The 15,918-nt window shown below is 41.7% G+C and overlaps 3 protein-coding genes across 3 annotated transcripts; 1 reads left to right on the top strand and 2 right to left on the bottom strand.

Annotated features, from left to right (window-relative positions):
* Positions 1–1,033: 1,033 nt before the first annotated feature.
* On the bottom strand, positions 1,034–6,622 carry mettl13 (methyltransferase 13, eEF1A lysine and N-terminal methyltransferase). Its single transcript, XM_020631850.3, has 9 exons — positions 6,373–6,622; positions 5,446–5,718; positions 4,886–5,354; positions 4,604–4,803; positions 4,338–4,527; positions 3,291–3,452; positions 2,993–3,205; positions 2,768–2,899; positions 1,034–1,996 (listed from the first exon to the last, which is right to left on the bottom strand). Exons 1-9 carry the CDS (start codon positions 6,523–6,525, stop codon positions 1,704–1,706), a joined length of 2,085 nt encoding a protein of 694 aa, XP_020487506.2. The 5' UTR covers positions 6,526–6,622; the 3' UTR covers positions 1,034–1,703.
* A 112-nt stretch (positions 6,623–6,734) lies between these two features.
* On the top strand, positions 6,735–10,334 carry itpa (inosine triphosphatase (nucleoside triphosphate pyrophosphatase)). Its single transcript, XM_020631890.3, has 8 exons — positions 6,735–6,851; positions 7,119–7,176; positions 8,296–8,360; positions 8,868–8,941; positions 9,031–9,062; positions 9,147–9,259; positions 9,338–9,414; positions 10,053–10,334. The coding sequence occupies exons 1-8, from the start codon at positions 6,789–6,791 to the stop codon at positions 10,183–10,185; spliced, it is 615 nt and encodes a 204-aa protein (XP_020487546.2). The 5' UTR covers positions 6,735–6,788; the 3' UTR covers positions 10,186–10,334.
* A 3,611-nt stretch (positions 10,335–13,945) lies between these two features.
* On the bottom strand, positions 13,946–15,246 carry rangrf (RAN guanine nucleotide release factor). The gene has a single exon (XM_020631871.3). The coding sequence runs from the start codon at positions 15,096–15,098 to the stop codon at positions 14,517–14,519; it is 582 nt and encodes a 193-aa protein (XP_020487527.2). The 5' UTR covers positions 15,099–15,246; the 3' UTR covers positions 13,946–14,516.
* Between the last annotated feature and the right edge of the window lie 672 nt (positions 15,247–15,918).

The raw sequence follows: 15,918 nt of genomic DNA, 5'->3' as shown, positions 1-15,918 counted from the left end.
CTGACTTATCAGACACGAGGACACGAGGCGATCATTCACTCAGCTATTTAAGATCCCACACATAAAGAGTAAGGGCAGGGCAGGGCACACACACTCACACACACACTCACACTCTCTCTCACACACACACACACACACACAAACACACAAACACACACCATGCAAGCTGCAACTAGAACCAGATCCACATCCATCTACTGTAAATAACACTCCTGCATTCTTTGGCAGTGAGAGAGTGAGCACAGAGAAACAGAGTGACAGGAGAGCAGCACAGTGAAAGAGAAACTGAGGAATAAAAAGTACATCACTGAGAAAGAGATACAGTAAAACGTGATAAAATGCTGCAGAGTGTGTCATTCATTCCAATGTCAGAAACTGGGGGAGGGGGGGGGACTGAGCACTTATGGTCCCAACAAAGGAAGGAGCCAAGGAATAAATACATAGTTCTTGTTTGGATTTGTTTCTAAGGCATTTCTGATTTCTTCACTGTTACAGAGCCCTACATGGCTCAGACAAGAATACAAGAATACACATATATTGTTTTCCTTTATATGGTAACCTTGTATGTTCTCTGGTGTCGTATTTGAAAGATGATTGTTATAGGTGTGTTTCACGGTGGTATGTTTGACCACACCTGCCATCATAGTATCAGCGTATGTGCCGATCAGATGTTGAAATCTACATGTATACCACATGGTTGTGGCCCCCACTTTTCCCCACAATTATCACCTGAAGAAAACCTCTGGTTGAAAACATAGTAAAAAGAAATTGTGCAGTTAAGGAAACTTTGTCCACAGACTGGAAATCTGTGTGCACAGATTTTAGACCCTAGGAACAGATTTGTAAACTGATTTACAATTTTAGCTTTTCTTAACTGAGCATTGCAGTGCTCAATATATTGTAAATTTAAATTAGGCAGGATAAATGAACATGATTCCTTACGCATTCTTAACTCTTGAAATAAAAAAAACATTTCAAATTTCAAAAACCATCTGGATGCTAGAAACCAATTCAAAGGCAAAAGGATGATCTATCAGAGTGTAATTCAGTTTTATTGTTTACTTTATACTGCAATGGAGTTTTTAAGGGTGTGACACAAAATGATAGTTATCTTAATAAATTTTTACAATTAATACAATACCAGACTTATACGATTCTAGTCAAAATCAATCGATACCAAGGCAACAGAAAGAGAAGTCAAAGGCGCCAATATCTGGTTTGGATTTGTTCTTTTTAATTCATAAACATTTCAAGAAAACTCCTCCACACGGTCTACAGTGCACAAATACGTTGGCCACGTTTCAGTAATTGTTGCCAATGTTTTTGTGAAATTCAGACAGTTTGCAGGATTTTGCCTGCAATTTTTGTTAAATTCATTTTTCCTCTTATTCACCTGTCTAATGAAATAGGCATAGCTTTGATAGTGTCCATCATTAAAATAAAAGAGATGATGTCGTTTTAAAAATGCGTGGGATACAAATGTGCTAAATGAAGAAAATGTTGTCCACCTTAATTTAAACCTTTAACGGGTCATTCGTGTTATGGCGGTGTGGTTAAAGTAAAATGTCAGGGTTGACTGAGGCTGTGGTGGAGGGGCCCAATGTGAGATCTGTTGATGGGGCCCAGAAATCCTGGAGACGCCCCAGTCAAAGACCCTCATAATTCAGTCCTTAGACATGATTCCCCTCTTTCTCAACCAAACTTCACTCTATTTTCATGTCCTTCAGCAGCTCAGAAATGTTTATATGAGGCCTCCTGCTGCTCCCGGACTTGTCAGAGCTCAAAGCGACCTGCAGACTCTGACCCGCCTGCTTCAACGATGGAAGGATGCGAGCGGCGTCCGACATTTCCTTTTCTCCGGGAGAGCACAGGAGAACTTCATTGACTTCTCCCTCGATGTTTCTGGAGAGGATGGTGGGAAACACGGCGCTCACTCGCTCCAACACCGTTTTCCTCAAAACCGAGTCCCGACACACCAGGTTCAGTGTGAACACACCTGGTCCAACAAGAGAGGAGATTGAATAAATGTCAACGATACAATGAAAAGAAGACCAGAGTGTTTAGAGTGTGGACATTTGTGTTGCAGGATTAGTGCTTCTTAATGCTTAACATCCTTTAATTGGCGTGACTCCTCTCTGCCTAAAAATCGACCCCCTCCATATACATCTCCCTCACAGACCAACTGAATCGCTGCAATCTTTTTATGGTAACCTCCTAAATTGAGCTGCTGTCTTCAACTTTCAATACCTGCTGCTAAGCTTTTCTAAACCCGCTTATGCTGCCTGGTATATTGAGCTTGCGACAGACTATCCTTACAGCCTGACAGAATATTTCTTTAAGTAGCTGTTGCTGAACACAGCCGGGGTGATGGCAGCACATCGTAAGTAACCCCTATCAGGACTTTAATACTACCATCCTCGATACTCCACAGGTCCCTCCAACTAAGATCCCTCTTCTCTTCACTTTCCCAGTTCATCCACAGACCCTGCTTCGACTGTGCCACTGCCACTGCACACCTTACTACGTCCTCTTGTAAACATTTCTGCTTCACTACCAGCTTCCTTCTATCTCTGGGACCTGCTTTATTCCCACTGGTTTGCCTGAGCTAAGCGGTATCTCCAGGTTACTGTCTTTTCAGTTTGTGACCAATGGGGGAGGCGGTGAAGTGACAACATTTAGTAAAACATTTTAGGATTTGGTGGCTTAAACAAATCATCAGCACAACACACACAGAAAAAGTGACATAAGAAAGTAAACCTCAGTGTACCTCTGGGTGTCAGCAGTGAGCGGACTTTCTGCAGAATTGGCGTTTCTACAAAGGCAGCAGGTGGACAGCTCATCCCCACAGAGCTGTCCTTATTGTCCACATCGAACATGATAACGTCAAACAAATGAGCACCTGCAGACAGAAGAAGAAGAAGAAGACACAGTTACCTTGTGGTGTTATTAATTCACAGGTGTGGCTTCACTGCCTCCTGTTCACTTCACTGACCTTCTTCTTGCAGGGCAGTGATGCGTTCAAGGCCGTCTCCCAGAGTGACCGTCAACCGATCATCTGGCCTGAACCCGAACCATTCCTTCGCCACCTCCAACACGACAGGGTCCAGCTCCACCACCTCCACACAGACGTTTGGCACAAAGTCCCGCAGGAACTGAGGCAGGCCTCCTCCACCCAGCCCCACCAGCAGCACCGACACAGGTCCGTCTGAGGAGGGCAGCACAGGTGAGGATTAACCAAGAGGGACGTTCGAGGCTATTTCATCTGCTGTATAAAACATTCCTGCTCTGACCTTTGTACTGTGGCGTTCCCACCCCCAGCATGGCGAGGCCACACACCATCACCTCATGGTGAGCGCAACAGAGGAAGCCGCTGTCCACTAACAGTGAGGAGGTACAGGATGGAGCCACCGTCTGCTTCACCTTTTTTTTGTTTTTCTTCTTGTTACCTGATGCTGCAGTGACAGAAACAAGTCTGTTATAATATGAATCAAACCGTTATCGCGCTGAGGAGAATGTGTTTTCCAGCAAGAGCATAAAAACAGGAATAACAGAGGTGACAACAACCACACAATAAACATGAGACTAAAACTATTAAAAATACATTCTTAAAGCATTGCGTGGTTACATGTTAGGGAGGTCAAGTAACAAGTTCAATAAAGTGCAGAGTGCCAAGTTCATACAGTATTTTAGTTGTATTTTAGTCCCCAAAGGGGGCGCTGTGGGTCTACTGTTATTTTGTTTACATTTTATTTATATTTTGCTTAAGTTCGTTAAAACAGGAAATGGCGTCTGACTGTTGCTAAGGACTGTCCAATCAAAAAACAAGTAATATAGTCCTCCCTTTTCCATTTTCTGAAATGATTTATGGTTCCCTTAAATCATTTTTTTAGATTTCACAAAATGTTTTTCTTTTTAATGAATTTATTTTTTACACAGAAGTCAACCAATTTCTCTCAAGAGAGACAATAAAAGATCATTCGATCTTTTCCTATCTCATCTAATCTAAACTACGACAACCTAGAAAAAAGCAGAGTGTGACTATTTTTTAAATAATGTAATAAACCCTGTTCAATACAGAGTGAAAAATAAGTATATGTATAAACTGAGTTTCAATAGTGAAGCGTACTTATCCCATGCTTAAAATTCCATTATTTTGAAATTCAAATCAGTTTTTGTTATGCTTTCATTTTGTAGTAAATGCCTTCATGCTGACAGCCCTGATAAATATTAGGAAATTACTTGTCATAGTCCCTTAAACCCAACATGTGTAAACAGTGCTGTTGATGCATGATTGGTAAACACATAGTTCATGATAAAGACGAAAAAAAAGAACATACCAGTATTTGAAGGGACCAGACGGCTTTCTGATTGGACAAGGGCAGTGTTAGAGAGAAAAACGAGTCTCCTGTACAGTTCTCCATCTTCTCCTCTGACGTTCTCCACGCAGTATTCCCCACTCAGCTCACTCAGCCCCCTGCTGACCTCCTCCCGCCAACCCAGGTCTCCTCCGACAGACAGGAACGGCACCTGAACGAGAGCTCACTTTAGACACAGACACACCTTTTAAAGAGATTTATGAAAGGGAACACTTGTGAGAGTTTACCTGCTGGTTGGCAGGCATGCCCGGAGGTGCCAGGTCCATCACCATGGGGGACAGTTCTGACTGGACGGCCTGCATGTCTGTGTACTCCTGATTCCTGTGCATCGCCACAATAACCAGGCGCCTGAAGTTAGCACTGGCTGCTAGCTGCCTCCTGCCCTCAATGGAGCTGTATAGCCACGCCGTCTCACTGCCCTGAGGAACTAAAGGAAACCAGAGGATAAAATCAATCCGTGGAGCTTCCACATCAAGGAACAAACATGACGAGACAACAGGAGAGCTCACCAATAAAAATAGCAAACTGGTTTGATCTGGGCATCTTGGCTGCAGGGGGGCAGTCCTGTACTGTGAGTGTGTATCTGGGGAGGCCGGTCGTAATGTGGCAGAGTGTGAGGGAGAGGTTTGAGCAGGCGTCCGTGCCTGTTCTGAGCCTCTTTCTCAGGACAGCGTACGCCTGATGCTCCCTCACGGCTGACAACAGCTCTGCTACCTGTGAGAGCCGAGCGGGAGCTCCGTCCTCCCCCACACACATCTCCAGGAGCGGGGAGGGCATCGGCTGTCTAAACTTGGTGCAGACCAGAACAAAGACAGGCAGAGCGAAGGAGTCCTCCTCTTTCCCACGTTCCTCCTGCAGGCAGTGCAGCCTAACCGCCCAGCCCTGCTGAACAAAGTGCTCCACAGCCAGCCGGATCACGCTCTCCTGAGCCAGAGTCACACAGACGTAGCGCCCGCCCACACTCAGCACACGGCACACCTGAAGGAGCAAACACAGAGATTTATGCCGAGTCTGTCCAGTGAGTAAAAGAGAAACTTCCTCTGCACACCCTGGCCCACTGTCTCCTCACCTCAGTGAGCATGTTCCTGGCCAGACTCCCCTCCTCTTCTGACGCCATGGCGTCCAGCGTGCCCTTATCCAGAGCCGCCTGGAAGCTGCCATCCTCGTACGGAGTCTTTGTAGCGTCGACCTGCTGGAAGGTGAGGCCGGGCCGGCGCTCTACGTTCCTCTGATTCATGTGCGTCACCACCGTCTCGCTGATGTCGATGTTAGTCAGGTGTTTGTAGCCGACATCGTACAGCTGCTCACTCAGCTCAGAGTTTCCACAACCGACCACCAAAACCTGAGAGTACAAAACACTACATTCATCAGTTATGGTCCAAGGATGGAAGTTACTCAACACAGACTGTTCATAGAGGTCTGGTTGAAGATTTTTTCGAGCTCACTGTGTAAAGCCTGGCTGACATGTCCCTTGCTCATCGAGTATTTTCTTTGTTCTTATTGTTATTCCTTTTGTTTTGGAGCTGCAGATCTGGAAATCTGTAGTCTGTGAGTTTAAAAAATGTGAATAATGTTTTCTAAATAAACATAACGTAGCAGAAGGAACACCGACCGATGTATTCTTGAGTGCACTCATTGTCAACAATGTGTAGATTTCTTTTTAAAGTTTGAATAAAACTTAAGTATTTTTAAAAGCATGTACTCCAGACCTTTAACGCAAGTAACAATATGACTGAGCAACTTTTACTCGTATTGGAGTCATATTTGACCAGGAGGATCAATACTTACTATTGAATTAATACTATTTGAGCATTTGAGGAGTTCACCTGCAATTCTAGGTAATTAAAAACAAGAAATGACACAATGTTGGATTTGCAGGAGTCCTTTTGTGTTGGTGTCAAACAGTATCAATAAGTTTAAAATCTGGTGTGATAACAGTCCCACTCGGAGGGAGCCTGGTGTTTGTACCGCTGTGCCCCCCTTCATGTTGTCTCACCTGATCCGGGACTTTGATGTACCTGTGCACGAGCCCGCACAGACTGTTGTAGTCTCCGTACCACTCAAACGCTTTCTCTCCTCTCTTCTTAAAGAACTTCTCCCAGAACTCCGCGGAGCTGAACTCCTCCGCGCTGCGGGGTAACAGACTCATTTTTGGGGCTAAAACAGCTCAGTTTCCCGGGGACAGACTCTGTTTACAGCCGCTGCTCTGACACATGGCACCCGGACTCAGGTTTCAGTCCGGACACAATATTTGGTTACACCGTAGGTTTCTTAACTGATTGGAGCATATTTTTTTAAGGCGGAGCCACATGCTACCCGCTGATTCGCTAAGGATGGCACGGCTTGTTTGATTGGCTGTTACTGCAGCGGAAGTGTAGTGCGACCTCATTAGTGTTCCGGGTGGTTTGCGTGATGGCGGTGCCTGCAGGAAGGTCTGTGGTGTTCGTGACTGGAAATGCGAAAAAACTGGAAGAGGTAAAGAATCAAGGTGTTCACATCCGAGACGTACAGACCCCCAGGTCTGTCTTCGACCAGGACTCCTTAAATTATCGATCAATATTGACTAGAAGCAATGAGCACGAGCGGTAACATGATCCACAACTGCTTGATTTCATGTGACACAACTCAGTATTAATAGATTTATTTTATTTCGATGTAATCATTTAACTCCGTGCATGTATGTCAAACAGAGGTAAGAGAAAGAAGCTGTTTTTTTTTTTAAATCCCTCTTTGTTCCTTCAGGTCATCCAGATCCTCGGAGACACGTTTCCCTACAAACTGGTGTCCAGAAAGATTGACTGTATGTATCAGAAGTTGAGCTGCAATAGTCAAGTTGTCAACTTTTGAATCAATTCATATTCAACATAATCTGTTTTCTGTTTTCATTTCCTCCTCAAGCATCTTTGAGTACTAATGTATTCTATAATAATTATTATAATCATTAGACAGTGGTTCCCAAAGAGAAGCCGAGAAAAAATGAAACATTTTAAAATAATGTTAAATTGTATATTTTACCCATTATTATAAAATATACAAAAAGTAGTTCTGTTTCAACTCAGTGTTTCCCCTACCATTATATTGGTAGGGGGGAAAAATTTGGGGGGCTTTTTGTGCCTTTATTGTATGGATAGGATAGTGGATAGAGTGGGAAATCAGGGAAAGAAGTCATTTAAGGATACCTTTCCGATAGAAAAGGACAGCTGTCATTAAAAGTAACACATGAACACCAAGATTCCTTCAAGTGTTTGTGTCATCGTGTTGGCTTGTCCCACCCCCCCCAACGCTGTAAACCTAGGGGAAACACTGCAACTGAAACCATATCATGAAGTGAAATGAAAATGTGTACATTTTGACAGAGAGAATGTACTGTAGGTGTCTGCTGCTCTTTAAAGATGAAAACACCTGTATGTCTGTATAATAAGTTTTGTTTGTCCACTCAGTGCTAAAGTCTAAACATGGAAATGACTTGTATTCTGTTCCTAGCCTTTCCTACAATAAATTAAGATATGAAATAAATGTATGGTTTTTAGGCTGATGTATTCTTTTGCGTTCCCAGTGTTTGGATTGGCCTATTAGTGTGTGCGCGGGCTGTTATTTGCATTAACCACCTCAAAGGGACAGTGGGGCTTCCCAGTCTCTGGCACCCTCTGTTTAGTGGTCGCGAGCTGAAAAGTTTGGGAAACCCTGCACTAAGATTTTGAAATGAATTGGATTGTGCACAAAACAAAACGTTTGAGGATGTCATATTTGACTTGTAAAAAATAATCATCTTTTTCATCAGGAAAACGCTAATCCAAATTTCCAATAATGTAGATAACTGATATAATCAAGAGGAAATCTACAACGTATCAAAATGTTAGTTTAACCCCTCATAAGCAGAGTAATTATGTTCCTCTTATCTTTGCTTTGTTTCTCACAGTGCCGGAGTACCAAGGAGAGCCCGATGACATCTCCATACAGAAGTGTAAGGAGGCCGCTCGGCAGGTACAACACCTGTTTCCATCCATCCGTTTTTTCATCATTACGTGCCAAGCAAGTTCATTATAGTTCTGGGTGTTTCATCAGTTTTTTAAAAAGTTAATTCAAGTTTATTTATATCGCACATTTTAGCAATTCAAAGTGCTTCACTCATGACATCAAAGAAGCATCTAAAGAATAAAGTGAAATGAAGAGTCAAAAGTTTGAACTTCTACAGTCGGCAAGCTTCTCCTACATATTAACTGACGTGCCTGAGACACATCGTAGGATATGTTGTTTCACTCAGTTTGTTTGTGTCGAAGACAAAACTAAATACATGTTGTCTATAATTTGATTTGACTTAAGTTAGTTTTGTAAACACACAATACATTAACAGTTAGTTCTCAATTTTTATAAAGCCTCGTTTTATTTTAGTTTCACTGAACGAAAATGTTTTTTACATTTTAGTTTACCCGTCTTCTTCTGTGCTCTCCTCCTAAAGCTGATTTGTTTTTTCGTCTTCATCGTCCTCAGGTGGACGGGCCGGTCATAGTGGAGGACACCTGTCTGTGTTTCAAGGCTCTGGGGGGGCTGCCAGGTCCGTACATGTAAGTAGAATAACTTTTTCAAAATAAATTTCTATCTTTAAGAGCCCTAATGAACTGAAATAATTCTAAAAGGACGTTCTTTTCTGCAGAAAATGGTTCCTGGATAAACTGCAGCCAGAAGGTGAGAGTGCCAGAACCCAGCTGAATATTTTTAAAATATTGTTTGACGTTTCTCTCTCTGATCCGTTTGAACTTTCGGTTTCAGGTTTGCACAAACTGCTGGCCGGGTTTGAGGATAAATCAGCGTGGGCTCTCTGCACTTTTGCATTCTCTGCTGGGAAAGATGAACCAGTTGAGCTGTTCAGAGGGGAAACACAGGTCAGAATATCTACGTGTGTGTGTGTGTGTGTTTATTGCTCTTACTGTCTGTTCACCTTGATCTTCTTGTAATTTTAGGGGAAAATAGTGGATCCCAGGGGCCCTCGAGACTTTGGATGGGATCCCTGTTTCCAGCCAAACGGATACGACAAAACGTTAGTGTCCTCTTTAAACCACCAGGGGGAGCCATATGTCAATACAAAACTTTTCTTTTTGAGTTTAGCATACAACACATCAGCTCACGCAACATATTGAGGAGTAATTGAACCAGGAATTGGGAAAAGTAAGAGGAGGATCTTTTTATTTTAAAACGGTGAGGTTAAAATCCAACTACCAGAGGAGAAAATGTATTTAGTATTTTTTCAGCATTCTCAGAATGCAAACTCTTTAAACATTAAACATTTTCATTTTAATAATTTCCTGAAATGCTAAAACATTTTGTAAAACCAAAAACATTTCATGAGAGGATGTTTTTATGTCTCATGAAATAGTTTTGTGTTCAGTGAAATGTGTTTTTCAGTTGACCTTCAGGATCACTGTACTAACTCCTGCACATTGTCTAAAGTGCACAAAAACTTTGGTAATGTTTATTTATGGACATGTCCAATGTTTTTGTTCAAGTTTCACTACTGTATTGATACCAACGATCATTAAAAAAACAGATTTTATCGATTTAAAACACGTGATATTGAAAAGTATTGAAGTATCAAATGTTTTAACAGCCTTATAGTGCTTCAGAGACTGTGTGTCTATAATAGAAGTACTGACTGTGGTTTACTGTACGTCCCTGCAGCTACGCTGAACTGCCCAAAGAAGTGAAGAACAGTATCTCTCACCGCTACCGAGCACTGGCTGCCATGTCTGAACACTTCAGGCAAACCAACAACACCTCACCGCAGAACAAGAAGAAGAAACAGGAGGACTGATGGAATGTTCTCAATCTGGAGCATCAAACCTCTCGCTCAGATCTGATCATGTAGATTTACTCCTTTTTTAATGTGGGCCAGATTGTGACCTGTTGTTTCTGTGCAGCAGAAAAAGTGGATTAATAAAGCTTTTCTGTATTTTTTAATAACTTTTGTTAGACTTCTGTGTTCTTTTTACTAAATAATTATCTGTGTCTGACTTTGCATTTTTAAGGAACTGTGCATGTTAAGTCTGAACTTTGTGAATATTTGACAGTAAATCTAAAGAAGAAATAATCCAGAGACATGTTTCACAGAACCTCAGAGGGCTGACAGACAGAGACTCGGAGGAGATCATTAATCATAAAGTCCGAGCTGCAGGGTCCTGATGAGAGCTGCAGACCGCAGAACAAACACTGCAGAGATAACAGGGGATTGTGGGTAATAAATGACCGCAGGGCTGGAAGTCTCTGAGCAGGAAGTGTGCACACACCTGTGACTGATGCCTTCCAGACAGACCCAACATGTCTCACACACAAACATAAATACACACACACAAGCATACACAATCCTCTCAAACACACTTCATGTAACACACACACAATTCAAACACCCAGCATGTAACACACACAAATACAGTTCAAACCCCTTACATATAACACACACACACACACACACACACACACACACACACACACACACACACACACACACACACACACAGGCCTGATGGAAACAGAGAAACACACTTAACTGCATGTTTTCTTTTAGATCCCATGAAGCTTTTATAGTCATGTACGATAAAACTTTAGCTCCTGCCGATTTTACTGTTATTTATAAATCAGAAAATGAAAGTGAGATTCCAGCTGCAGGCTGTGGGCGACCACACGCCTCTGTTTGCTGTGGACGTTGTCAGGAAGCAGCAGCCTGTTGTGATGAAGAACAGGAAGCTGAACTCGTCTTCATCGGGGAGGCATCGGTCCTCCTGTCAGCAAACACATCATGTGTGAGGCTTCAGGTGAGCAGAGGTCAGAGACTATGTGTGAAGATTTCCCTCCTCTTCCTCTGTGACTCAAAGTCAACACAGTCAGAGCTGCAGAGCCCCGAGCTCTTTCCTTCACACTGAGCCTTCTGCAGAATTCACAAGGTAGAATCGGAATTATCTTCACTAAGAAGGAGTGTGAATAGTTAAAGAAACAAATGCTTCCTGTGACTCCAGCTCAGTTATCTCTCCATCAGAAAAAAAACCCATCAGACGTCCTCATGTGAAGTCCTGAACATCTCCAGAAACAAATATCTGATCAGGATGTGAATCATGTTCTCACTGTTCACATAAAACAAGAGATCACTTCACAACACTTCTCTCTTTGATTTAATTCCTCAACTTTACATTTTTGGAAAGACACTGAACCCTAAATCTCCCAAAGCTGTGGGCTCAGTGTGTGCGTGTGTGTGTGTGTGTTTTATCATTTAAATATTTGAATTATGTTATAATTCAGGTAAATGTCACAGACTTTGTTAGAACAAAATAAAGTACCTGATGACTTAAAAACTTTGAAAAGCATTTTTGTCTAAATAAATAATTGTTAAAATTATAGCCTGACTTGCAGGCCTAGGTGTTCTGGCGCTTTACTCTGTTTATATGAATTCTTTTGATGTCCCTTTTTCTTATTTTTGGGTCTTTTCTGTCTTATTGTGTTCCCCGTATCACTAAAAGTTCCTCTTTGAAATGATTGTCTACAGTGAGGTTGTCATGACTCCAGAAATTTAAAGTTTGATATAATTTTTTTTTTAAAAGAAATGATATCAAAACCTGTTTGATACCAATGCAACAAAAACAGAAGTCTGAGGCTCCTAAAAGTGATTTCTTGTTTTAAATTCATAAAATTTGCAGGCAAATGTTTTTGTACAAGTCAGACAGTGTGCAGGAGTTTGTCTGATGGATTCTTTCTGCTCTTTCTGAAATAGATGTAGTTTTATTAAAGCTTTGGTACTTTTCAATAGATTATTAATATAACAGAGATTAGACCGTTGAAAACCATCTGGTAATGAAAAGTATCCAAAAACCTAACCCTGTGTGCTGAGGTTAACGTTTTGGTCCTCTGCTCTTTGTTTTCCCAGCAGCTTCTGTGTCTGGCAGGACCTGGAGGAGCTCAGAGATGTTCTCCTGATGTGACCTGTGAGTCTGCAGCCTTTAAATCCCTGCTCAGGTCTGATCTGCAGTCAATATTCAGGCTTTATTACAGAGAGAGAGAACCAATAACAGAGCGTTTGTTTGAGCTGGTCAGAGGGAGGTTTCCTGAAGGAATGTGTTCCTCTGGATCTCTGACAGGACAGGATGAGATGTGAATGAGTCATGCTGGCAGCAGAGGATCTAAGCGGTTTGATGTGGCTTTGAGGAGACCGGCTGTACTTCCTTTTATGTGCTGTGTAATGTTTACCTGAAACCCAGCGCTGTGATGAGTTTTATTTCGCAAAAGATTCAATCAGAACTTCTGTACTTTAAATAACAGCACATCTGTCTCTCGCTGTGTGACTTAAAAGTTCCAAATCTGACTCCAAACCTTCAAAGCTAAAAATAGTGAGGGTCACTTTCCATTCTATAAATTTTATTTTTCACCAAACTCTCCCTCGCATTAAGTTTTTCCAGCGCTTTTAAAGGTCCGGACTAATGAACGAGTCCAGCATGATTCGTCTGCCGTGAACAATGGAAACAGTTGATCTAATATTGACTCCTGCGCGGACCCGTCTGCTCACTTTCCACCGTTTTACAACCGTATTCTCTGAGGACAAGGAGAACATGACCTCCGTTTTACCTGCTGCACAGGGAGTTAATATGTCTGACCTCTGCTCTGACCTTTGACATCACTTACAGAAGAAATGTGTTGTTAGAACTGTCATATAGCAGTGATGTTACAGGGTGAATATTCAATAAACAGGTAGTCTGTTATTGGAGGGATTTTGCACTAACATTTTGGACAAGGCTCCACCTGGCTCAACAGATAAGAGTTTAAATAAGTAACTGCTAAATATATTTGATTATGATTGTTTTTTTTCAGTCATTAACGAGTGATACCGAGTGAGGATTTGCTGCTTTTTTGTCATAATGAAGTTAAGTGAAGAGTCTTTGTCAAACCCACGTTTGTTGGGCTTGTAATTTAGCGTTTTGGATTTTACAGTCTAATTTTTGCATTATTATGTTTGTAATTCAGAAACACTTTTAGTTGCTCTTAGTATGAACGATGCTCTATACATATATAAACTTGCCTTTTGGACAGAGAGGATATTTAAATATGTCACATTTTTTCTTTTTTTTAGATACACAAAGAGATTTAACATGAATACAATCACAGCTTTATGAATAAAGAGCACTTATCTTCACATGCAAGCGTATGAAGACAGACTGCAACTCATTCGGCTGATGAATGTAGCAGTTATATCCATGACTAATCGATTATTTTAGTCAGAGAAGATTGTGAAATAATACTTTCCTGGAGCCCAAAGGGATGTCTTCAAACGGCTTCTTTTTGACCAGATTTCTATGCTGTTGTAAGACTTGCTGTCACACTATCTATCTATCATCATTTATCTAAACGCAAAGAATTTTTCACAAAACACAAAAACCCTTTGTCAAATGCAAAAATATCTCGAGACACAAAAATAACCTCTCATGAATGCTTTGTCTGTTTTAGTTTCGCAGTTGACCTTCAGGGCCTCTGTAGAGACATTACACCACTCAGGACATCTGTAAAAATCCTTAGTGACACAAGAATACGAGACGTTTATCTTTAACTTTTATTATAACAAAAATATCTTATCAGAATACGTTTGATTTTCAGTCAGGGTCAAACACAGAACAGAACATGTTTTCCTTCGTGTCATCACAGCAGAGACAGCATCAAAGGACCGCTGACTATCTTTGTGTGTTGGAAACTATATTAACAGTCTATGGTTGGGAACCAATCAGGGCAAAGCTGTGAGTCAGGTGTTTAAAGGACCTCAAAGCACTAATGGTGTCAAAACTTTGATACTTTTTGATACCACAAACTTCAGATCTTCAGTCAGATTGAGAGTCAGATTTTGATCCCAAAGCTGCAGCTGAAGTATGAGAGAAAGAGAAAGAGCAAAGTCTAAATGTTTAGACAGAATCAAAGAGCTGGCCTGCAGTTCCAGTATCCAATATGTGTTGCCGACTTTTATTGTTGTTGCTTTGGTAAACAAATCGTTTGATTTTTACTAATATCATATCGGAGTTGAAAGATCTGGTAATGAGACAACCCTTCAAAGAACAGCACAGTCCTAAGACTACACCTGTGCTCAGGTGAGCCCCCACACAGAGATCAGTGTTTGTTCTATCTGAACAGGCCAGGGTCGTGCAGGGTCAGGGTCTGCAGCAGGCGCTGGAAGTCGTGCATGATCCAGGGCTGTGAGTGTGTCTCCGCTGAAGCTGCACTGCTGCTGGAGGGGCTGATGCTCTGAGGGTCGTTGAAGCTGATCAGGATGTCTGTTGAGAAGCGAGGCAGGCGGAGCACAGCCAGGTGTATGGTCACAGTGTTTTTAGCTTCTTCGTTAAATTTGGACACGCACTGAGTCCCGGTCAGCACGCAGGCGGAGCTGCAGTCTGACAGGGATAGGTCAGACTGAGGCACAGGCTCAATACCTGTCACCTGGAAGTTACCTGGCTCTGAAGCCTTGTTACTGCCCGCGATGTCCTCAAAGTGATACCTGGCTGCGTCCTGGTCTGACACCTGAGCCTGGTACTCCACCAGCTCCACGATCAGGCTCTGGTCCGTGTGCGTATGTGCAAACACCTCCTGGTTGTCCGGGATCTCCCTTAGCTGGCTGGTGTCCACGGAGGTGTGAGGGAGGACGGCTGACAGAGCTCCTCCGAACAGCGGCCGAGGCTGCGGAGCTCCGCCCGGGGCCCGCTGCATGTCTGACCGGGAGAGGCTGCTGGAGAGACGGCGCCGCGACACACAGACACACCGGAGCTCCCAGATGTCACTCAAACAAACAAAACAAACAAACAAACAAAAAAAATATATATATATATATTTATCTGAAAATATTAATATATTAACAGTGAGCTTACCAACTAAGCTCACGCTTTCTACCGGAAAAAGTTTCCCTAGTTCTTGTTCTCATCTAATTTTAGGCAAGCTGAACGCATGTCAGGCTCACGGTTGCCACCTACAGGTGAGGCTGACTTACACTTTTAAACAGACTGGTGGAATCATACAGATGTTTAACCAAAGCAAAAAACAAAATTGCAAACTTCGTACAGCCTCTGAACAACATAATTATAGTATAAATACAGTATAATTAATCTATTATTCTCTACATATATTTAATAAATGTATTATTAATATAATTTATTATTTTATTGTATACTAATGAAAAAAAAGATTATTCTATTTTTTAAACCTTCTTCTTTCAGCCAAATTGTCAATCACTTATCACTTTAGCAAAGACATGTAAAAAAATAAAGTTAAAAGGCAATCTGATAAATTCAGGCACTGAAGACTAACTTCACTTATATTTCATGATTGCAAACAAAAATGTGACCAGATGCCAGAAACCCAATGTAAAATTCTTTCATAAAACGCAAAATGTTTTTTTCTAAAGCTTAAAAATATTTAATGAAACATCAAAACATTCAACTTACTTTAATAAAACATAAGCAATAGTAGTAGTAACTAAATAATGATCGAATATTCTTATTTATATATAATGCCAGCCATTATTTGCAATAAT

The sequence above is a fragment of the Labrus bergylta genome, chromosome 6, assembly GCF_963930695.1.
Source record: "Labrus bergylta chromosome 6, fLabBer1.1, whole genome shotgun sequence".
Taxonomy (NCBI): domain Eukaryota; kingdom Metazoa; phylum Chordata; class Actinopteri; order Labriformes; family Labridae; genus Labrus; species Labrus bergylta.
Note: the sequence above shows the minus strand (reverse complement) of the source record. Positions and strands in the feature narration are given on the sequence as shown.

Bases quoted from the DNA above. Each gene is read 5' to 3' on its own strand.
- itpa (XM_020631890.3), top strand. From the start codon at position 6,789: ATGGCGGTGCCTGCAGGAAGGTCTGTGGTGTTCGTGACTGGAAATGCG. The intron at 8,942-9,030 runs GTAAGTAGAATA...TCTTTTCTGCAG, and splicing joins GGGCTGCCAGGTCCGTACAT to AAAATGGTTCCTGGATAAAC. The intron at 9,063-9,146 runs GTGAGAGTGCCA...TTTCGGTTTCAG, and splicing joins GGATAAACTGCAGCCAGAAG to GTTTGCACAAACTGCTGGCC.
- mettl13 (XM_020631850.3), bottom strand. From the start codon at position 6,525: ATGAGTCTGTTACCCCGCAGCGCGGAGGAGTTCAGCTCCGCGGAGTTC. The intron at 5,355-5,445 runs GTGAGGAGACAG...TTGCTCCTTCAG, and splicing joins CCAGGAACATGCTCACTGAG to GTGTGCCGTGTGCTGAGTGT. The intron at 3,453-4,337 runs GTATGTTCTTTT...CTGTCACTGCAG, and splicing joins TCTGGTCCCTTCAAATACTG to CATCAGGTAACAAGAAGAAA.
- rangrf (XM_020631871.3), bottom strand. From the start codon at position 15,098: ATGCAGCGGGCCCCGGGCGGAGCTCCGCAGCCTCGGCCGCTGTTCGGA.